Consider the following 24,748-nt stretch of genomic DNA (forward strand, 5'->3'; position numbering starts at 1 on the left):
ATTCGTAAGGAATTATTACCTATTTACTTAGTGTCTTGAAATATGCCACTGCTCCAGTCTCCATTTACTAGAGGCAGATTAACAAAAGTATTTAAATGCCTAAGAATGCAGGTAGGTGTCTAATAGGATTTACAGAAGCAAGTAAGCAGGTTAGATACCTAATTCCCATTGAAAGTCAATGGGATTTTGTCTCCAAAGTACCAAAATTATTTTTGAATAAGTGACTTAAGTGCCTAAATCATCAATGTGGTTTTCAAAATGTTACCATTAATTCTTTTAATCTTTCCTCAAAAGTCAGCCCCTTCACATCCAATCGCTTTTACGTGTGAGTTTATAAATCCCAGATCATTAGGCATCAGATTTACAAAGGTATTTAGGCACGTAAAGATGCAGATAAGTGCCTTATAAATCTCACTAGGTGCCTATATGCATCTTTACATGCCTAAATACCTTTTTTAAGTCTGGCCCTTAATGCCTTGTTAGCTGTGAAATGAATGTATGACTGAAGCAACCATATACTGTCTGCATAAATATCTATCCAGAATATTTCATTAAGGTTCTATTAAGTGTGCAAAAGGCAATAATTTCAGTTCTTAAGGCAGATAATGTCATGTGTCATTTCCACAGAACTAATTATTAAGTGCTGGTAGTTTTCTTGTTGCTTTGCCTGCAAAAAAGAAGACTTGCCCCCTGCCCCAAGGAACTTAACCATGTAAAGCTTTGATTCTGCAACTTCTTGTGTGTGAATGGACTGCTATGCCTGTGCAAGTCAAATGGACTCCACGTGGATGCAGAGGTCTACTACCCATATGCATCATTTTCCTGGGTTGGGGCCTATGGTAGATACAGATTCTGCACAAGTCATTGTAAACAATATATCCTGTACCTATATCCTCTTAGTCTATGATCTGGTCAGACGACATAATCAGACTGTTGGGTGTGCTTAGTATTTGGATGAGGGGTATTCAAAGAAACTCCAGGTGGTGCAGAAATTGGCATTAGTGGCTTCCTTCTTTCTCATTCAGAATAGAATCAGCTCTCCAGGATGGAGCTTTGGGTTATGGTACTGTTAGAGATGCTATCTTGTGGCTGAGGCATAGAACAGAGCTCTGGGCTTCCTATGTCACGTTTCGCAATCGGAGTGGTATTAACCTTGGTGTCTCAGTCTATTTCCAATGTATCTACCTAATTTTCCATGTACTTTCAGCTGAAGAAGTTAGTAATTTACTTCCCCTCCTAAAACTGTTGTTGTTTTAGTGTTGCTAGCCCAGAATGATGTGGTTGCTGCATTCCACCCCAGAGCTGGCTAAATTTCGTGGTGGCTGAAATGATTCTAGCAGACAGTAAAGAGCTTTGGGATCTTTCTGAATGAAAGGTGCTAAGTAAATATTATTTAAACAGCCAGAGTAAGGCACCCTTTAAAAGCTAACTTAGATTTTTGTTTAATGTATTATTGTGATAATTATCAGTATAAGGAACTTTTATGTACCTATGTTAACAATGGGAAAACTTATTAAGAGATTTACAAAAGAAGATGCAAGTAGATTGGCTCCTTTTTGTACTTTTGAGAGCTATGTAGTTTGCATCTAGTCCCTAGTGAGAATGTGGCCACATCACAGATTTGCCAGTCTTGGCAACCTTTTTGTTAGTCTCTTCAGAGAAGCTGATGATTAATAGGCATAGACAGTGAACTACCTTACCTTTAAGCATGGGTGCTCTCTGCATGTTTGTAGGGGGAAGATGCCACTACATGAGCTACGTCTGTTCTGTGGCTAGAAGATTTCAGTGTCTATTACTTTTAATCTGAGGCTTTTCATGAGCATTAAATTTAATTTAATGATCTCAAATTAAAATTTTAATCAGCTCTTTCGTAATCACATCTATCATTTGGATAGGGCTATAACTTGATAAGCATTGATAATAAAATATTTAAACTATAAAATTATTGGATTAGCATTTTCTTTAGTCTTTTTAATATACTACTGTTGTAAATATTTGAAACTTCTTAAATGTTTTTTCTAGTGTCAAATGTTGTATAATTCCATTTAATACTGTTATGAAGCATTTAGAATTGCATTTTTATGCTGTAAATATGTTTTAGACCAACTCCCAACTCTGAGCTGTATAGCTGCAGACCATATCCATATCTCTAGTGTAAAGTATCCTTCAGAGTTGGCATATGCTACTTCATAAATTAGCTTGTTAACAGAATAAGAGTAGTGCGGACCATACCTTCTCTAGAGACCAGCAAATCATTTCTGCAGTACACTCAGCTTCCAGTGGACTATTTTTGCAAATATTCTACAATTCAGAAACAAAAAGCACTCACATGTTCAGTAAGGTAGGCATAATGTCTCCATTGCCAGAATGTTGTTATGCAAGCAGGGAATATGTGCCGGAGACTAGAGAATTAACATACTGTTCACGTCGTGGTATCCTGTCAGTTCTCAAACATTTTTCTTTCTCATGGTGGGGCAGTGTGTTACATCTGTGTTGCCAGGCTAATTTTAATTGTTTTTCTTTCTAATTTTTTATCCTTTAAAAATGCCTCCTTTCTAAGTGTATTTCATGTGCACGTTGGGGAAATAGCAATGATTGAATTTTATATCTGTTCTCTCTGTACTTAAAGTATTGTAAGTTTGGGGAGGATACACTGTATTTTTCCAGAGAAAATGAAGGTTGAATCTCTGCTTTCAGTAGAAAACCGAACTAAATCTTAAATATGAAGTTGTGACCAGCACCTCCATAATTGTAAAGTTCAGAATAAGTCATTGGTAGAGTATTATACATTATCTTTTTGTTGGGGCAAAAAATAAGATTACAGATTAGTATTTAGTGTAAAGGCCATAAAATCAGTCTGTCCTTGTCTTCTATTGCATCCCTGCCAGCCCATGTCTCAAATAATAGAGTTACACTGATATAAAACCTGGGTAACCCATTGTGGAAACAGGCCCAATGCTGTCTTCAAATACTGGATATCAATTTGTGGATATCCTGGGTTGCAATCAAAGTAAGCCCCAAGAGATGAAAGGAGAGAGTAGTGAACACTGTCAATCCTATATCATTTCCATGAGTTCAGACATCAGCATTCTGTTGTTTAATTAAGAGGAGGGTGCGGGACCGGATATAGTGAGAGTGATCTCCCAGTTCATGCATAAGGGGTAACCTGGAAAAAAGTCTAGACATTGGAGTGGGAGAAAGAGAAACAGCAGGGAGAGGTCGGTATTGTTAGAGGTATGTGTGTGCACACATGGGCAGGCAGGCCGGCCATGGCAGAATTGTGCAGGACCTTAGGAGCAAGTACCAAGAGTTTAAACTTGTTGCGTGGGACAATCAGTGAGAGGATTCAAAGACAGGGAATGATTGAGGAAAGTACATCATTTTTTAAGGCAGTGTTGGAGATGGCCTGGAAGGTAATAGTAAGGATACTGTGGAGCTACAGCTGCTAGAACTCACTTCAAGAGTATCTTCCATGAAACCTCTGTGGTGGGATTCCTTTTCTCCTAAGGGGGAGCAGAGGCTATGCTTGGCTTTAAGTTCTGCAGCAGCACAGTGGTGGTCTGAAGAGATACTGGAGACAGCCAGCCCATCATGTTAGGTATAAACATTTTAAATACGTTACTCTGCATTAATTTTATTTAACATGCTGCTGTTGCCCAAGTGTCTTCTGAACTCTGGAGCTATCTGAGATATGGACTGTCATGCTTTTCTACTAAATGGGGAAGGTGGCAGTATTGGAGCTGGAAGGAGCATGCCACATGCTCCTCCTCATTTTCTATTTTCCACCAACCTCACTCCTATTCTCCTTACCTAAACAACCCCTACCCTTGTGCTCCCCTTTTTCCATTCCCATTAGACATGGCACTACACTGTGTCTTGCTCACAACAAAGCTTCCACTAGTAAAACAAAAATTTGGATACAGTGCAGTTTTTTGGCATTCCAACTGTCAGGTAGCTATGATAAATTGTGTTAAGCTTTCTGCCCTCACTGGGGTGTTGCCTTATTGCCCAAATCAAGATGAATGAAGGTGGGGCTTTGCCAAGGGCGTCTATCTTTTCATTTCAAGACCTTACCATCCTCCTTTATTTTCTGCCACTCTGTTTTTATAACAGCCACAAATTGCTCAAAAATCCATTTGTGTAGAATAGCCACTTGGTTAGTAGGCAGTATGCATCTATTACATTCTCCTTGGTATTTGATGGCACATCTCCAGTTCACAATGATCTTTATTTTGAGTTTCCATGTGAACACTTTCAGTCCTCACAGTCAACTGTTACCTTGATTGACCTGTTCATGAGCATGCTTGCTTGAGGGCATGGCTTGTCCCAATCCCAGTCTCTTTGTACCCCTTCCCCCCAATTCCTACTGTATAACTGATGTTCAAAGTTAGAAAAGTAACTTTGCTATATAACTGCTACTTCCCTCCTGCATATTTCCAGGTTGAAATATTTCGGAAGGATGGGTAGAGTAGGAGTAAGGAGATCAGTAACTGGGAGGGATGGAGTCAAGGGGCAGGCGATGGAAGAGTTCGAAGGGAACGGTTGGTGCAAGACATTAGATTCAGTGAGTGAGATAAAAGAGGAAAGAGTGTTTCGTGGGGAAGAGGGTGAAAGGGAGGTCATGCTAGTTCTTGTCCATCTCCTTGAAGAAGCTGATAATACTGTACAGAGAGGGAGGAATCAAAGTTGTCGTAGGTTATAAGCAGGGCTTCTGAAGGAATAGTAAAGCCGTTTTGCAAGGAAGTTGGTGGTACATAAGGAGAAAAGGATGGATTTGTAGTGGAGGAACGCTACGTGGTCTTTGTGATTTTTCTTTAGAGGTATATAGAAGGATGGGAACAGGATCAGCAGAAGCAGATTCTGGATGTGAGCCTGGGCTATGGGATATTGAATTGGATGGAACAGTGGGAGAGAAGGACAAAGGGGTGAATAATTGAGAAGAGAATGAAGGTGAGAGCTGACCATTGAATCCATGGAGGAAAAAAGATGAGAAGAGGTAGGCTAAAGCCTGCAGGGAAGTCAATGGACTTTCGCGACAAAATAATGGACTTTATGGGACACCTGATTAATATCTGTCTTTTGAATATTTCTCACTTAGGACATGACCTAAAGTCCATTTAAGTCAATGCGAGTCTTTCCATTGACCTATGCTGAACTTTTGGTCAGGCCCTTAGAGTTTTGTTAAAAGCCTGCCAATACTTGTCTTCTACAACAGTAAAGGACTGGAGCTGGCTTTTTGCCCCAGCTGGGAGAATAGAAGCAGCAGGCAGGCAATAAGAAATATGTGATTCACAATTTAAAAAAAAATAAAAAAAAATCAAATCTGGAAACCTATGGTGAAAACTAGATAAGTAGCAGCCCTTTTACAACTTAGTTTTTACAATCATAGAATATCAGGGTTGGAAGGGACTTCGGGAGGCCATCTAGTCCAACCCCCTGCTCCAAGCAGGACCAATCCCTAACTAAATCAATATTAACTTTCATTTTGAAAAGCTTTTGAGGTTTTTAAAAGAAATGTAAATGTTGGACAGTGACATTCTACTGTGAGTAATATACTGGTTGCTGTTTTTCTTTGCTAAATTTCCATTGTGTTTCTCTAGCTGTGATACAATTAATATATGAGTAATAAAGTCTGTGTACTGCTATGTGTCTTATCTCATAAAATATTTATTTAGTGGAGTTGCTTGAATCCTAACTGTTCAGTTTGGATAATAATAATAATAATAACAATAAAAACATTTACAATTAGTGGCATCTCAGCTTTTGAAGAATTTTAAAAAATAAACTTAATGTGAATTTAATAGTAACTTATTGCAATGAATAACTTTTGTCAATGTATAATGTTTCAAATATATCTTTTCTCCTCAGGGTATCCTTTTGGTATATGACATCACCAATTACCAGAGCTTTGAAAATTTAGAAGACTGGTATAATATGGTAAAGAAAGCAAATGAAGAATCAGAAATTCAGCCACTTGTGGCCTTGGTAGGCAATAAAAGTAAGTTATTAATGCATAAATACTAGTTAATTGAAGTACTTTGGCTGTTTGTTTAATATTGAGAAATACTATAAGACACATCTTTAGTTACAATGGAACAACATAATGGGTTTTATGTTTTAGGTCTTTCTAAATTCTATATTGTAACAGTGACTATTTTTCTTTGCTAGGTGGAAATCAGTTAATAAAATAATCTGCTTCCATAATTTAAAAGCATGGAATTAAGCTTTAAGCATAAAAAGAGATTTTTTCCTGGAGCATTTTTATTTTCTTGCATACCATCTATAATTTAGAGGTGGATTATTCTCCATAGTTCTGTTGGTATTTGTCATTCATCGTAAACCCCTTTTTGATCATCCGAACATAGTTTGATCCTTTTCTTACTCCTAATCATCAAAAACCCTTCTTAAGAAATTATTTCCCAATCATAAAAATACCAGCTGGATCCTAATTTTCTCCTGGTTTTAATCAGTCCTTCAGAAACTCCCTGATTAGAAATCACAGGGCTTCATCCCATTCTCTTAATCTTTTTACCATTAACTTCAGTAGGAGCAGGATATGCCCAGTTTAAAAAAATAAAAAAAGCCGTGCAATGGAAAAGTTCTAATAATCTTTAGTAATGGACATATATTTGTTTAAATAACACAAAGGGTAAAACACATTTTTGTGTCTTTCTCAAATAATTCATGTTCATGTCAAGACCAAACCTGATACATTTCATCCAGGAAGATAACTTTTTGAAACTGTTACAAGCGAATGAAAGTAAAGTTGAGATACGTTAATTCCTAGCCGTTAACTCTAGAGTTGCAACTGCAATGCTGAAACTATTTCTGATGTTCATTATGAAAGACTGCTTTTGTTTTTCTGGGAAGAACACAGAGCAACACTTAGTTACAATATATAAATAGCACTTCTGAAAGTATAACATAGACTCTGTTGTACCATAGCACACCAGAGCCAATAATACAGATTCTGTTGAAATCCAAATGAAAAATATTTTTCATTGATTTATATTCTACCTAGAAATTGGACTTCCTACCTGGAGTTGTGCAAAGCTTGTAAAGTATTTACAAGAGGATACACATAAGTAATGCTGTTTTGCTGGAATGACACCATCATAGACAGAAAATCAGACATTGATTTTCAATTTCGGTTAGAGGAGAGAACTGTATCTCTGTTATATAACTTGAGTCAAATTCTTTTCTTAATTATGTACATAAAACCTCATTAAACTAGTGGAACTCACTGAATACAACTGAAAGTAGAATTTGGTTTTATGGGTCTGTATGAATTTTTGAATAGCAGACTGACATTGACCAAGAAAAGGGCCTGTAGCTCATAAATGTATGAGCTGAAGGAGTGGGGTACCTCTTATCTGTTTTGGAGAGCCTCTAATTTATGTCTGTTCTGTGGCCAGCTGGATATGAAAATAAAGCAAAATATAACTTTCTTGTGATCCTAAAGAATGTATAGTGCTGTTATGGAAATCTCTAGAAGTATGGCATCTCTCCAGAGGAAGGGAGCAAGGAATGCTACGTAGATTAGTAATTTTTTTATATCCAAGTGCCTTATTGCTATTTAACCATGACCAGAATGAAGCATTTAGAAATTAATTACCTTTCCAAACTTTACAAAAGGAAGAGGAAATCAAAGAAGGATTCTATCTCAATATGTCCTGAGGACTTTATTGTATTCATGCTCCTGTTGTGACACAAGCAGGCAGATAATAAGATCAGTACTCACAGGAGAAGTATGGTTTTGATGCCTATGTATCACAGGGGTTAAAGCTAACACCACTGACAACTGCGTCTAAATAAATGCATTCCATTTAGAATGGCTCAGCTTCTGCAGTCAGTAGATGATGGTAGGATAACGTGTTGGGAGCTGCGACCTATTTGGAACATACAGAGTCACAGATTTAAAGGCCCGAAGGGAGCATTATGATCATCTAGTCTAACCTCCTGCATAACACAGGGTAAATAATCTCATCCAGTAATTTCTGTCTCAAAACCATAATTTATGTTTGAGCTACAGCATATCTTTTTAGAAAACTGCAAAAAATGCTGAGTACCAAGCAGTTCCCATTCAAGTCAGTACTTTTGAAAATCAGGCCGCTATTTAGGTGACTAAATATTGACTTAAGAGCCTAACTTTCAAAAATGCATGGTTAAAGTCTTGCATATGTTTAAAGGTGCTGGTGTTCCTTTTCAGTATCTTAATGTTACTTTGCTTTAAACTCCCATTTATCATACTATTCCACATATTGATACCACCTGTGAAGGAATAGGAACTTTTCTTGATGTCAGTTAGTCTACTTGTGAAAGCATTTAACTGAAGTGGGGAAATAATTCTCATTTAGATAATATTTTAAGAAGGGGGAAGAGATGATATCTTAAGTCTACATTTCCCTCCTTCACTTTGAACTACGTACACACATGCATTAAGGTAGTTGAAAATACCTTTTCCAAATAAATGCTGTTTTCAAATGGTGCAAGTTATCATCAAGTATTGTAGAACGTTAATATAGTTGTGTACTGCATCTTCTTATGATACTTGCTAGGCATAGAAGAAGACAGTTAGCATATTTGTTAGCAAAGAGTTATTTTTTCTAAAAAATTCTGCTTTCGCTATACTACTAAATGATTTGGAAGTGAACATGTTGGTAAAAGTCATCTTTTGGAATGACCAGGTGAGTGAGGTAATATCTTCTATTGGACCAACTTCTGTTGCTGAGAGAGACAAGCTTTTGAGTCACACAGAGCTCTTCTTCAGGTCTGGGAAAGGTACTCAGAACCTTACAGCTAAATGCAGGATGGAACAGATTGTTTAGCAAAAGTAGGTAGCACATATTCTAAGGGACCATTCAAGGTAGAGTGGCCCATTAACATCTCTGCAGTTTTAGGACAAAAGGGGGGGGGGGTTAGTGGATTGCAGATTGTTGTAATAAACCATAAATCCAGCGTGTCTGTTCAGTTCATGATTTTTGGTATCTAGCAGAATTATGAATGTAAGTTCCATGCCTGTCTTTTGAAAGAGTTGTACACATTTCCTTTGAGGATGAGGACTGATGGTCAGATATAGAGTGATCGCTTTGTGAAGTGTTCACCCCCAGGTGATGTAAGGTTAGGGTGACCATATTTCCCAAAGGGAAAATGGGACACCACATGGGGCTAGCCTGAGCCTTTACCCCCCACGCAGGGCTGGCCCAAGCTGCACACCCACCCCTGCTCCTCCCTGCATGAGGCTGGGGCTGCCCTGCCCCACTCTCCCCATGCAAGGCTGGGGCTGGCATCACTGCTCACCCAAACCCCGCCTGCCCCCTGCCAAAGCCCTGCCCCCTCTATGCGAGGGTGCCATTGCCACTCCCCCCCACACACACATTCCTCCGCAGCCCAGTTTTTTGACTTGATCAGTTGGCAAGTGTAAATCGGACAAATGCCCATTTTTAGCAAAAAAGTCGGGATGGTCAGGACAGGGCTTAAAAAAAGGGACTGTCTCGGCCAAAATGGGATGTATGGTCACCCTATTTAGGGTGTTTTTGTCTCTCACCATTTTCCTGAGTGAGTTCATTCAAGAGTGTGGTGATAATTGCTCTTGGGGCATTTAGTGCACTATGCTCTCATATGAACTCTCACAGGAAAATGATAAAAGACAAAAACACCCTTACAATATGTGCTAACTACTTTATGCTAAACAAATCTGTTCTATCTTGCATTTAGCTGTGAGGTTTTGAGTACTGTTCCCAGACCTGAAGGAGAGCTCTCTGTGACTCAAAAGCTTGTTTTTCTCTCTACAACAGAAGTTGGTCCAATAGAAGATATTCCCTCACTCATCTTGTCTCTCTAATATCCTGGAACAGACATGGCTACAACTATATCGTTTGGAATGGGCAGAAAAGGCAGATTAAACTTTTGTATCAATTGGCTTTCATCCCCAGTTCCTTATAACAAGGTCTATTAGTACTTTGTTATCCTTACTTCCAATTACTTTTATTACTTGTCTCAGATAGTTTTCACTCTCTTCTCTGTAGCAGCCAGTTGTAGTCTTGTTCTGTGTAAGTGGAGATCTCGTCCAAAGTCATAATCATGACCACGGTGTATCAACCTTGTGGGGTCCTTCATTGAGACAAGACATCAGAAACTAAACCGTAATGATTGCTAATTCCATGAATGATCAGAGTGTCCATAGATATATAGCATCACCAGGGATCCTAGTTTTCCGTGATTAAAATCCCCCAAATTCTCTGATTAAAAAAAACCCATAAAAATCTTATTTTTTTCCGCAATTAAAATGAGACGCTGAACTTTAGTTTCCCTAGCCACAGGTATCAGTTGAACACAGTGTTTTACTGATACACTGGAACCCCATTTATCCAACCTAATTGGAACCGGGGCCACATTGGTTAATCGAAAACTCAGATAATCCAGAGAGCTTCAGCCCCGTACAGTGGGGCTCTTACTTTCAGCCGTGTGTGGTGGAGCTCGGGCTTCAGCTGACAGCCCACGCCCCGGTTCGGGCTGTCAGCCCTAGCTTGGTTAATACGAAGAGCCGGATAATGGAAACTCAGATAAACGGGGTTCTACTGTATATGTTTTTATTTTTTCACACAATGTAAAAACTAAAGATTCTCTGTAAAAACGCAAATTCTGCATTTTTCCATGGCAAACGGAGTTATTGGATTCCTAAGTATCACTTGTCACAAAATACAAGTAAGGTGATTTTAATTTCAACTAATTTAAAATGTTTTTTATTTCTCTAAAGACCAAATTTTCAAGTGTGGATGTTTGAATTTTACCAACAAAACCTGCTTTTTTGGGTAAAATCCAGGTATGTTAACAGCATGATACTTAGAATCTTGATCTAGCAAAGCCCTTAAACAAGTAGTCAGTGGAATTACTCCTGTTCATTAAATTAGGTACATATTTTCTGTTCATTTCTTCTAGCCTTTTATGGCTTCTTCCAGCTACCTGTCTTAGAGTGGTGTTTTTTCTCATCTGCTTTTCAGTTAGCTTTTGGAGATTATTCCAATAATGTTTATTTCTGCATTTCTCCCTTGCAGTAGTGTAATTACGAAGACTGCCAGTGGTGCAAGTAGAAATCATTTCTTGCCAGTAAGCTGCATTAATGGGAGGGACACAAAGGTGGGGGGGCATGTCACTTCCCCACATGACCCTGCACGTGACTCCTTCCCGCCAGGGGCCCCCTTGCTCTCCCTGTCCCCTCCCCATGATCCACATCCATCCTACGTTACCTGGGTGGGGGGGGCGGGGGCGGGGTTCCGTCCTCCTCCCGCTGTGCCGAAGACTTTTGCTGTACATACCCCAGGGAGGGGAGGACTCAGAGACACAGCTGCGTGGAAGGGCTAGGGGCCAAGCTGGGGGCGGTATAGCCATGCCAAAGGAGCTGCCGGTATGGGGCTGCTCGGTGGCCCGACGTTCTGCTCCTTTCACCGCTGCAGTTCTCGGGAGGGTCCTGAACCACATGGCTATCCCAGGAACCACAGCGGCGAAAGGGGCAGAACTTGCAACTCCTCCGGCAGGGCTGCTGTACAGACCCCATGCAGGAGGACTCAGAAGATGCAGCTGCATGGAAAGGCTGGGGGCGGGCTCCTCCTGTGTCTTTCCGGTACGCCATACCAGCTATAAATATCTTACTGGTATGGCGCACCGTACCGTACTACCGTACTTGCATCACTGAAGGCTGCCATTAGACACTATTTCCACAGTGGTTATTCTGCATGTTTAATTGCAGTCCCATTAATTAGAAGTTTTCTTTGTGACTTCTAATGATGTTGTATTCAGCATTTGATCATTTGGACAGAAAGCCTTAATTTGGCCTGCTTCGTACTTCTTAAGCACTTATGAACTGCATGCATCTGTAGTGTTGTGTTTCTGTAATGACACATTTGATGATTTGGGTATGTTGACAAAGTTACAATATGCATCTCTCTCTCTCTCTCTCTTTCTCTCTCTCTCTCTCTCTCTCTCTCTCTCTCTCTCTCTCTCATTTTTTAAAAGAAAACTTAATTCTTCGGCTGTTCTGCAGGGTAGAAAATGGGAAGAAACCCAGTGTTTCATCCACTGAATACTGATAAGGAAATCCATACTGAGGATTTACCTGGAGCTGTAAAGCATTGCTTGTATCTGGCTTTCTTTTCAGAAGTAGTTATGAATGTGTATGTGTTTGTTTTTATACAACAGTTGCAACAAGATTGTTTACTGAAGTTTTTCTTCCAAACACCTCTGGCATGTTTTGCAGATTGGCTTCACAAATGACATGCACTCCATTCAGCAGCATGTGTGTTAGGCTTTTTCTCCTGTGGCACTTATATATGCACATTTGTCTCTTGTGGACACGAACGCCTTTGTGTAAGGAATATCTGACTCATTAGTATTTTCAGCATTTCTTAGGAAGCAGTTTTATCATATGTGGCTTCCATCATTACACATCCTCAATATTAACATCTTTGAAATCATAATATTAAGTAGTAGTTACTTTAACACAGAAAACTGCCAAAAACTGCTTAGGTAACTTTACTGTTTGTTTTACATTAGTAGTCTGCTAGTCAAAGACTTTAGGTAGACCTTCAGAACCCAGCCACTGAGATGTTGGTGTGAACCCCCTTCCCAGGTAGAAGTTTGTTTTGCCTCCCAGGTGGGGATGCAGAATTGTGTTATTCAGAGCACTAAACACCATATTAATTAATGTTTTTATCAAATTTAAAAGAGCTACTTTTCCAGTTTGGCATAATCACAATACGATAACTTTCACAGTCTTGTGGTTTTTTTCCATGGAGCAGGTTGCAGAAGTATCTAGCTTTCTCTTTTCAGTACAGTACAATATTATTAGTTGACAATCACATGAGCTTTTCTTTTATAACTATCTGGACTATCTCTGCTTTATACTGCAGGGTTCAAAATTAGGTAGAAAAGATTTCATTAAAAATTTGCTTTAGCCCCTTGATATATGTTCCCTGTATAGTTAGTTTCTTTAAAGTCTTTTAGGCTTGTCTTCAGAAGCAGATCCTCTAGGCAAGCAGGGTAACCTGACCTTGCTTAACTTCCAGAGGATTAAACCACCCAGAAGTAGGAGAAGCTGAAGAAACCCCAAAATTTAGGAGACAGTCCCTGCCTTCCTTGTCCCTCTCCCTCTGCTCACACCAACCTTACTTTGAGAGAACTATACTATTTGTTAACTTAGTACTGGCTTTCTTAGGTGTGTTGGGATGAGTTGAGGTCCCTTAAGTTTTTCATGTTTTTTTCCTCCTCTTGCTTCTGGAGTATTTATCTCTTCTCTGTGCAGCAGGAAAGAAGGAATTTGCCCTGCAGATTAGATCATTAGGAGCAGGAGACAGAAAAAAACACAACAACTTAGGGGAACCATCCTTCTATGAGAAAACAGTACTGTTCTCTTCAGGATATATGGTCTCTTTTCTCCTAGTCTTCTGTTATGGTGGGGTTTTCTTCCTTTCTCCTCTCTTCTTCCTTTACTTTCCCACATCATATCTCAGTGGTCTTGTTAGGCTCAGTTTGAAGGCATGTCTATCTACACTACAAACTTAAGTCAACCTATGTTAGGTTGACTTACAGCTACCTCAGTAATACTGCAGTAGTTCATGTCCACACTACCCTCCGTCTAGCTGTGGTGAGTGTCCCCACCAGGAGTGCTTCCACTGACTTGAAAGGCAGTGTGAGGAGCTCCCTACCTGGAGACCAGCTGCCCCCCGGCTCACTGCTTGAAACACAGCAGCTGCCTGGGCTCCCAGTGTGTAGTTCCATGCCTGGAGCCTGGGTGCAGGCAGGTTCCCAGCAGGGAGTGGGGAGCTGGGCACCTCAATGCAGCCAGGTATGGGAGCTCGGGAAGTGGCGTGGCTAGGAGTGGGGAACCTGGACCCTGGGGGTAGCCTGGCTCCGAGTGGGGAGCCAGGGCAATAGCCTGGGTCCGAGCGGGGAGCCCAGTGGGCAACTGGGCTCTAGCTGGAGCCCCCCACTCATCCCGGGGTGACAGCCCAATCTGTGAGCAGCTTTCTTGTCAATTTCACGGCTCCCCCATGAAGCCCTGAGATAGATGAGAATGACTGCCAAGAGCTGATGTAAGTAACTGACAGCGTCTAAAATGGACTCTGTGTCGCCCTAGCTATACCGACATAAGCCCTATGCTTCTCGTGGAGGTGGAGTTGTTATTATGTCGATGTAGTAAGGCACTTATATTGGTGGAAGCAAGGCTGTAGTGTGTACCCTGACATAATTAGGTTGATGTAAACTGCGGAAGTATAGATTGTAACCAAGGTCCAGCCAAATCTGCCTCCTTCATTTGCAGCCTATCATCAATTAATTTGCTTAATCACATCAGTTGCTTAATCAACTTAATTGCTTAATTAATTAAGTTGCTTAATCACATCAGCACTTCTCAAGCTTTTATTTTTATTTATTCAGTAAGCAACTAATTAAAATTTCACATTAAAATTTCACATTTCTGACAGCAAAATTAAATACTGAATTTCACATTTGTTGTAAAATCTGTGATGACTGTGATAATACAGGTTTCAGAGTAACAGCCGTGTTAGTCTGTATTCGTAAAAAGAAAAGGAGTACTTGTGGCACCTTAGAGACTAACCAGTTTATTTGAGCATGAGCTTTCGTGAGCTACAGCTCACTTCATCGGATGCATATGCATCCGATGAAGTGAGCTGTAGCTCACGAAAGCTCATGCTCAAATAAACTGGTTAGTCTCTAAGGTGCCACAAGTACTCCTTTTCTTTTTGTGATAATACAGCTTTTCTAAAATAGGAATGTTAATAACAGAAGTAAAGAACTTGTTTGCTAAAGTCAATTACAATACTAAAGTTACATTGTATTAAATATTAATCAAGGCAGCAGGGAATGGTGAGATAAGCTCCAGTTCTCAGCAAGTAGTTCAAAACAAAAACCTGTGTGTGTTGACTTTATCCGTTTAGGATACTGTATTCTACAAGTTTATTAAGTATTATCACAAGCCAAGACAAGTACATTTTGTGCAGTAAGATCTTTGCTTTTTTTTAACTTCGTGTGTTCACTGTCTAACAATTCAGTAATTCACTGTAAGCTTTCTAGTCATTAGTGTGAGTTAGCATGGTTCTACTATATTTTATTTGATTTGTGGTGTTTTTTTTTTTACCATGACTAGTTCTTTTATATTTTCCCTATCTGATGTATAAACAGACTCCTCAAGTGTCAAACCAACATTCTCTGTGGATATATTGTAAACAAAAATTAACCCAGGTTGCATGGGAGCTACTCTCTTTTTGATTTATAGCTGCCTAGATGGTCTCAGGGCGGTGGTTATCTGTAAATTATATTGGGGGTAGAAATTATCAGGCACCAGTGTATGGTGGATGGATGAATGATTTCTACTCTTAGAGATATTAACCAGATCCTCTCCCCAATAAAGACTAATAACTCAGATTTTTAAACAGTCTTCATGACAGATGAGGGCATAGAGGAGAGTGCATCAACACTAATTAAGAATGTTGACTCTATGTTCGCCTTAGCAATGATTAATTGATCTTGGAGTGCTATCTCTGAGCAGGAAATGATGTGCTGTTATATTGTGAAGTTTAAAGGTTATATTTTAGTGTACCCTTTAACTTGCATTCACACAAAACACAATCTTATTACCTATCTTATCTGACCACAAAAAAGAAACATTTTCCAGTCTACATATGAATGTTTGGCTTTAGAGTGCACTCATGTGAATCCTTTCTATATCAGGGCTTTCCTGGTCTGCTTTGAGTTCAGTTATTGCCTCCGTTACCCTTTCTTTCCCAGCTAATCAAACTTCAAAATATGAGTATTTTCTCAATAACCTTCCCTTTCTGAGAGGCTGGCTTGTTTAATATAAAGTTCAAAAGAACACAGTTCTTCCACCAACCTTTCGAGCTGGCTCCTGCTCCCTGCAGGGTTGCGCTCTGCAGATCCTCTGCCTGGGAACTAAGGAGAGTGTCTGTGTAGAGCAGTTCACACAATCCTCCTGCTCATTTGAGTTTCTCCTGAATGAACTCAGCCTAGTCTTATACCCCACAGCAGGCCTGTTCCTAGGCCAGTCTACAGTGACCAGATCTGCACTGACAAAGTTTTGTCAGCTTAGCTCTGTGGGTCTGGGGTGCCAAAAAATCACATACCCCAGACAGCCAGAACTATGCCAGCAAACCCCTCCAGTGTAGATGCAGCTATGGCAACAGAAGAGTGCTTCTGTTGGCGTAACTAATGTTTTTTGGGGAGGTAGTATAACTATACTGATAATAGGAGTACTTGTGGCACCTTAGAGACTAACATTTATTTGGGCATAAGCTTTCGTGGGCTACAGCCCACTTCATCGGTTGCATAGAATGGAACATATAGTAAGAAGATCATAATATACACACGCACAGAACATGAAAAGGTGGAGTAAGAGGCTAATTAATTAAGATGAGCTATTATCAGCAGGAGAAAAAAATCTTTTGTAGTGATAATCAAGATAATAAAGTGATAGACAGTTGATAAGAAGGTGTGAGGATACTTAACATGGGAAATAGATTCAATATCTGTAATGACCCAGCCACTCACAGTCTCTGTTCAAACCCAAGTTAATGGTATCTAGTTTGCATATTAATTCAAGCTCAGCAGTTTCTCACTGGAGTCTGTTTCTGAAGCTTTTCTGTTGCAAAATTCCGACCTTTAAGTCTGTTACTGAGTGGCCAGAGAGGTTGAAGTGTTCTCCTACCGGTTTTTGAATGTTATGATTCCTCATGTCAGATTTGTGTCCATTTATTGTTTTGCATAGAGACTGTCCAGTTTGGCCAATGTACATGGCAGAGGGGCATTGCTGGCACATGATGGCATATATCACATTGGTAGATGTGCAGGTTAATGAGCCCCTGATGGCGTGGCTAATGTGATTGGGTCCTATGATGGTGTCACTTGAATAAATATGTGGACTGAGTTGGCATCAGGCTTTGTTGCAAGGATAGGTTCCTGGGTTAGTGTTTTTGTTGTGTGGTAGCTGGAGGGTATTTGCTTCAGGTTGGGGCGCTGTCTGTAAGCGAGGACTGGTCTGTCTCCCAAGGTCTGTGAGAGTGAGAGATCGTTTTTCAGGATAGGTTGTAGATCTTTGATGCGCTGGAGAGGTTTTAGTTGGGGTCTGAAGGTGACAGCTAGTGGCGTTCTATTATTTTCTTTGTTGGGCCTGTCCTGTAGTAGGTGACTTCTGGGTACTCTTCTGGCTCTGTCAGTCTGTTTTTTCACTTCAGCAGGTGGGTATTGTAGTTTTAAGAACGCTTGATAGAGATCTTGCAGGTGTTTGTCTTTGTCTGAGGGATTGGAGCAAATGCGGTTGTATCTTAGAGCTTGGCTGTAGACAATGGATCGTGTGGCATGTCCTGGATGAAAGCTGGAGGCATGTAGGTAAGTATAGTGGTCAGCAGGTTTCTAGTATAGGGTGGTGGTTTATGTGACCATTGCTTATTAGCACAGTAGTGTCCAGGAAATGGACCGCTTGTGTGGATTGGTCTAGGCTGAGGTTGATGGTGCTGAGGTTGTTGAATGATTTCAACAATTTCCATCCCACCATCAACCTCAGCCTAGACCAATCCACACAAGCGGTCCATTAACTTGGGTTTGAATAGACCCTGGGAGTTAGTCTCTAAGGTGCCACAAGTACTCCTATTATCAGTATAGTTATACTACCTCCCCAAAAAACATCCTCACACCTTCTTGTCAACTGTCTAAATGGGCCATCTTGATTATCACTACGAAAGTTTTTTTTTCTGCTGCTGATAATAGCTCATCTTAACTAATTAGCCTCTCACAGTTTGTGTGGCAACTTTCAACTTATCTGTATGTATATATTTTTCTTATTATTATATGTTCCATTCTATGCATCCAATGAAGTGGGCTGTAGCCCACGAAGGCTTATGCTCAAATAAATTTGTTAGTCTCTATTATTATTATTATTTATTTATTATTATCATCATCTAAGGTGCCACAAGTACTCCTGTTCTTTTTGCGGATACAGACTAACACGGCTGTTACTCTGAAACCTGTATACTGATAATAAAACTCCTTCTTGTTGGCATATGTTGCGTTTGCTCTGCTCGTATAACTATACCGGTATGGATGTATCAGCAAACCACAGATAGTGTAGATAAGCCCCTATTCATATGCTTTCATCATATGACCCCTGGACTGAGAGAGAAACTAGTCAAAGGTGAGGCTGAACCCATGACTCCCTTAAAGGTCCAGCTTACCCTGTGATATAGCCCATCTGACAAGTTGTTTGTGTAGATATAGAATGTTTTGTGTTAAATAATCATCCCTACACAGATTATTAAGAAAACCCCACATTCCCTGCATGTTTTGTTTTGGTGGTGAGTTTGGCCTTTAACATCTAAAGAATCATTCAAGACAATGAAAGAAAAAAATGTCCAATGAAAGCAACCTTTTATGCAAAGTTCTAAAATATTTGTAGCTCAATTCATGAATACATTCTTTATTAGGTTAAGGACATGGAAAATTAAAACCATATTTTAAAAACAAACTTCTTTACTTACGTTACCAAAAATGCATCAGAAGGGACGCCTCAGTGGCATGGTCCTGACCCTAAGTTCTACTTGGTGCAGCAAAGGGGGATAGATGTTGTGGTCATGGGACTACCGCAGTTAAATTGCCATTGCTGGCAGGACAGCTTTGGGAGTGCTATTTGCAATATGTTAGAGGTAATAGTTACCCCGGCTTGGATCAAGTGAAGTCTGAACTACAAGTTCATTCCTTCATTAGCTAGCCAAGCATGCAGCAGGTTGTGTAAGATAGAGGAAGTTGGGAGTATTGATGTATAGTTCTGTAATGTTTATGTAGATATACTCCATGAGCTGTAAAGTGGGAATATGACCGGGAGAGGACCCCCAGGGTGTATCAAAGAACCTGGATGTGGGTACCAAGAGGGTAGTCGGGTCCTGGACTTAATATCTACATGTTTATCTATGTGGACAAATGTACATGGTGCATCTGATCTCACGGGGGAGCCCAGGTTCTACTCATAGTCCCCATCCAGAGTCCTTCTTGACGTTAGCTGGGAAGCCAGAATGGAGACTGTATCTGCTAGACCATCCAGTATGTTAAATAGGGATTTCACTTTCCTTTTAGTCTCTTCCAAGGTTGAAGATGATTCTAGGGCAGCTAGCTATGATGGGGCACGATGGCAGATCCCAGAGTTTTGGCAGTTCTTTGTCTGTGGAGGCCCCATGATTTGGCAGCAGCCATAGCAAGGAACAGAGCAGCATAGGGATGCATCCTGTCAGTACTGTAGCAAAAGCGGCTGCGTCAGCTCATTGCCATCTTTATGGGCATTGGCTGTGAAGTCCAAAGCCATTTCTGACAGGAGTAGGTAGGATAGGTCTATAGTAAGCCTGCTCTTTGGCTGGCTGGGGACTGCACTTCAAGCTTCAGCCACTGAGCTGAAGCTGACGTATATATTTATAGCTATATAAATTAGTTGGACTCCAGAGATATAGGTATAATTCCATTCAGGACTGTGGACTTGCACTCACGCCAGGCTGAATCTGATTTATGGAATGTAATATTGCGTAGGCTACAAGTGGAAATGAGTGTCTTCTAAACCTATACCTATGTTGTCATCGGGGGGCCGGGGGCACCAGACCATTTTGGGAGCAAGAGAGGAGCAAGACAAGAGTAACAAAACTTTTGTAAGTCACCACTGAGATGCATTAACAGAGTTAAGTGAGAGGAAGCTTGCACGCTGCCTGTCTGCACTAAACTCTAGCTAGTACATTGTTTTTCTCTTTCACTCAGAATTGAAGAGGAAAAGAGTAGGCAGTTAAGTGTGGAATTAAATAAGCCCCACTGGCAAATCACTACCATGTTACACTTTCTTTTGTTTATGAGGACAAAAACAACAGACTTGATTTATTTCCCCCCAGTTAAAAATCTTTAGGTGCTGTTTTATTTGTGCACATATGTCCTGCCTCCAAAGAACAACAGAAATTAGACAGCCAGGTTCAAAGTCTAACAGAATACTGTTACTGTACCTGGGAGCTCAGATACCACTGCAGTGAGTGCTACAAAAATACCAATAAATAAAAAATTACCGTACAGTAAATAGTTATGCTTAAATTTAGAGAACATGCCATTAAAAATGACATGTGGTAATAAATGATTTAAATACAAAGGTTAGAACAATACGCATATCCTCTTTTTATAATAATACACACATAAAATGTTGAGAAATCATGTACTGTTGCCACAGGTTCTGGCTGTCGTTTCTTTAGCAATGTGGACACATGTCTAATAAAAAAAAAGATGCTGCATAAGCCATAGTTCAGGCTGAATGTGCTTCTGTTTTTGGTTTAGGTAGAAATGTTGTTTCTGGCTGCGTCCTTCATACTTAGGTCTTCTTACAACAAATGGAAAGCCCTTAATTGTACCTCAGGGAATAGTTAATGTACAGTGGACATATGGTGGACAAAAGCTGAGTCTAGTAAATGAAATAAAATTATAAACAGAAAATGTGTGAATGTCTGCACAGTCTGACAGCTATGGAAGATATTGTGCTGTCTGAGTAGCTTATTTAGAATTAATTTGCAATGCGTTTCTACTCGTAGGTTAGTGTAATCATGCCATTTAAGATACGTCAACATAACTTCTAGAAATTAATTTTGTATGTTTTATTTGATTAAAAGAAAACCACTAAGCTTTTCAAAGGCACAGAATATGCACATTCATTCTTTCTAAAGTTTGTCTTCTCTATCATGTGACATAAATACAGTGTGATTTCACCAATGGAAATTAGACTTCTTGCATTTATGAAAAAGTTACAGCATTTGATTGGGGGCATCAGCATTAACCCTGAACAGCTCTTGGTCTTTATGGATTCAAGCATTATATGTGGTTGCACTGCTCCAGCAAAAGGTTAAGTATTAATGGAAAATGTTCACAGCTCTTTTACTCAAAGAAAACATGTTACTTGTAAGTTTTCTTTTGATTTTACTTTTACAGTTACATTGAATGTCTTCATTCATTTAGCCATCCATAAAGCAAATATTGTTGCACATGCAGTGGATAATAAGTCTTTTTAGGACTACTTGTGTGGTATGTCACAGATCATTAACTGCAAGTAACCACCTGACTTGAGGGAAGTCTGGAAGCATCATTACAGTGAAATAAGCTTTTATTTCTGTATCACTGCAGCACATTGATTTGTAGGAATGTCTCCATTAGCTACTGTGGAAATATATTCTCATATATTATCAGTGAGGAAAGCTGATGATAGAGGATAACCAATGTTCAAGTGTGAAAAGGACATTAATATCAGACTTTTGGACAAAGTAGGAAAAAAGTGCTATTATAGCACTCTTTTTTTAATTCAAGAACTAGATATCATTCAGTAAATAATTGTTTTTGTAATTATTTCTTAACCAGTGGTTAAAATCAAGACTGTAATAAAGAAGGAATGGTACAATGTTTATGCATACACTCTAACTTCATCTGATTTGTATACACTAAATGATTGTTTACTACGCAGTGGTCAGATCGGGGGAGGATGGGGGGAAGATGGAGGAGGGAGAATTACCATCCTGTTCAGCAAGGAAAATGTAAACATCTCCCAGTTAGATTTGACTCGACTCAAAAAATTAAGAATTTTATTTGAGATGTTCTTTAAATTAATTTCATCCTAGCTTAAAAGCAATTGAAGGTAATTGATAGAAGTTTGGGATTCTGAAACATGAGTTTGGCTACTAAAATATTTTAGTACTTCTGATCAGTGGAGATTTTGTGGCAGTTAAAACTAAGGTAGCAGGTTTTTGCGTGTTTTCTTGATGTACTTCACTACTGTTTTTCAAAGTAAAATATAATTTGCTGTCAGATTCTTGAGGCACACAAGACAGCAGAAGGGCAGCTAATCTTAAAAAAATATTGGAATTTGTTTCTGTCAGCTGGAAAACATGAACTAAGATGTTCAGATTCAGGAAGAGGGAGAGAAAAGGTGGAGGGGGAATTAAAAAAGTTAAAAGGGTTGGTAATTAGTTTCCCTTGGACAGCCTCAATCTTGTGTGTTAGTTTTTTTGTTTTTGTTTTTTAAATTCAGAATTATATGAAACTGGTTACTTTTTTAAGAGAGAGTTACCATTGCAGCCTCTGTATCACCTAGTATGTATATCACTACTGAGGTATATTGTGATTTATTAGAAGAACTTTTATTTGCCCCAGTGTGATATTTGTCCCCAGTGTACACTACACATTTTTAAATAGTCTTATGATTTGAGGGAAAACCAACCCTTACAATAAACATTTTTCAGGATATGATTTGAACCGTTCAACATTTTGCTTGATTTTCTATTTTATTTTATTTTATTTATTTATATATTCGTGTATATATATAATCATGATATATATATCAACAATTCATGTAACTATATATACATCTATATATACATACACACACACACATACATATACATATATATGTATGTGTGTGTGTGTGTATATATAGATGTGTATATAGTTACATGAATTGTTAAGGGGCAAATTACAGCTAAAATGTTATCATTTTCACTGTGCATGCACTGGTTCATTTTGTGCTTTCTGTTGCTAATAGCCAAATTGTGAAGGCAAATAGTAAATATATTTTTCTTTTCTCTTTTTTTCTCTTTCTTTTCTTTTCGAAAGTGGTAGGCAGTTCTGTACAAAATGGACGAACATTATGGTCTCAATCTTGCAATTTGGATCTGCACGGAGTCTCATTGAAACCTGAGCAGATCCAATTGGGGAACAGGACCTAGAGTTGTAGAGTGAAGCTCTCAATTCAGGAGGTGCACCCTCTTATCTTTGTTCCTTGTGTGTATGTCTTACGATCCGATCTTTGATCCCTTTCATTTCAATGTGCAGATTAGATGGTGTGTAGCTTTGGCTCTAATTGCAGGAAAGTGGGGAGGTTGTGGTGGTGGTGAGTACTGGTATAGTTCCAGGCTCCCCTCGCAAACATAGCTCCATCCACCTGGTACACTAAGATGAGATGTCACTCTCAATAGATTGTACATAACTTCAAAATATGATCATGTGTGGTCTTCTAAACTTTGCTTGGCTCCTCCTCGGTGGATCTTGAATGTCCCCCTAGGCTTTATGAGCTTGGATCCCTTTGGGTGGGACTTTCATGCCTTACTGAGTTCTCCATGTGCTGTGGGGTGGGATTCCTCCTAGGTGAGGCTCGGATGCTAACAGAGAACTCCCCCTTCCTTCTGCCTTGTTTACTTCACAGGTCAGATTGAGGGGAAAAAAATTAAGTGGTGGTATTTTTCCATGAACTACTCATTTGTCAAACAAACAGAGATACTACAGTACTCTATAGATTTTGCTGATCTCTATAATATGATCATCCCTCTCCTTTTTTAACACCTCACTGAGATGACTGGGGCTGTTCACACCTCTCTGCTATTGTTCCAGGATTACAGGCAGATAATCTTGTACTAGTTATGGTTGCTTGATATTTTTCAAGGATATTTTCCCAGTCATAAGGGCTAGAAACTTTTTTTTTTTTAAATGAAGGAGCTGAGATTCTGTAGCTCATGATGCTACTCTCAAAAATAACTATCATTTCACCGAACCTCCACAAGATGGGCCAGTTTGATCTCTGGTGTACAGTGAATGAGGAAAAGGTCTGACTCTAATTTAAAATAACCTACTAAAGCAGAAAAGAGGAACCCTTCACATAGTGAAATTCCTGTTTCTAGAAGTATTACAATATATATTCTCTACTGAAATTTCATTATATATTTTACCAATTTGTTAATATATCCCCATTCATTTGGAAATATTACTTTAAAATATTTTTGTCTTTTACTGCTTAATAAGTGTACTTTGTCTCATTTATGGTAAAATTCCCATAGGATGTAAGTGATACAGAAGCTTTGTGCTGGCCCTCTGCACAAGAGAGAATTTCGCCCTTGCTACATACTATTCTATCCATGAGCAGTTACCACCCTGCCTCATTCATTGTTTAGGGACTCTGTGGTACAGTAAACAGTCATATCTCATTCACTGCACACTTGTTGAGCCACCAATCTGAAGGACAAATTTTGATCTTGGTTATACAGGTGTTAAGTCTCTGGTTTTATTCCAAATTAAATTGAATTATGTCAGATTTACACTGATGTAATTGTGAACAGAATTTGGCCCAGAATGATCCTTTGGATTCTTGCCTCATGCATCTCAGAACCCTACCTCATTTGCTGGGCATCATGCAGTCTGTGCACTGAATGAGGCATAGCAAATTCAGTAATAGTATGTGATATCAATAAATAGTCTTTTGTATTATGTATATACAGAAGGGAGCAGAATTATTGTTAACATTGCTGCTTTCTGAGTTTTGGGTGCTTAACTCTTCAACCTAAACATTTGTATTTGTATTACATTAGCACTTGGAAGCACCAACCACGATCGCTGCCCTCTTCTGCTAGGTGCTATATAAACATGTAGTAACAGTCCTTCCCAGTTTGAAAGAGTTTATAATCTAAATAGACCAGACAGCTGAAGGTGAGAGGAGACAGAGTCGCAGTGAGATGAAAGGATTTGTGGAAGATTTGCTTGTGGGAAAAATAGTATGTGACCATGTAAATAAAGATTGTATCATAATACATATGCAGAAAGAGGCTGAATTAAGATTTCATGGGCAACCTTAATTCGGACAGTCTTAACTGTCACATTTCTTAACTTTTGAGTGCTT

General features: G+C 39.3%; 1 protein-coding gene across 6 annotated transcripts in view; it reads left to right on the forward strand.

Annotated features, from left to right (window-relative positions):
- The window catches only part of RAB28 (RAB28, member RAS oncogene family), an 87,937-nt gene that overhangs the window by 18,928 nt on the left and 44,261 nt on the right, over positions 1-24,748 (forward strand). For all 6 annotated transcript variants that reach the window (XM_007055373.4, XM_037898056.2, XM_037898053.2 and 3 more), the window contains exon 4: positions 5,869-5,998. In XM_007055373.4, coding sequence (XP_007055435.1) covers positions 5,869-5,998 — 130 coding nt within the window. The remainder of the gene's footprint in view (positions 1-5,868; positions 5,999-24,748) is intronic.

Source organism: Chelonia mydas, chromosome 4 (genome assembly GCF_015237465.2).
Source record: "Chelonia mydas isolate rCheMyd1 chromosome 4, rCheMyd1.pri.v2, whole genome shotgun sequence".
NCBI lineage: Eukaryota > Metazoa > Chordata > Testudines > Cheloniidae > Chelonia > Chelonia mydas.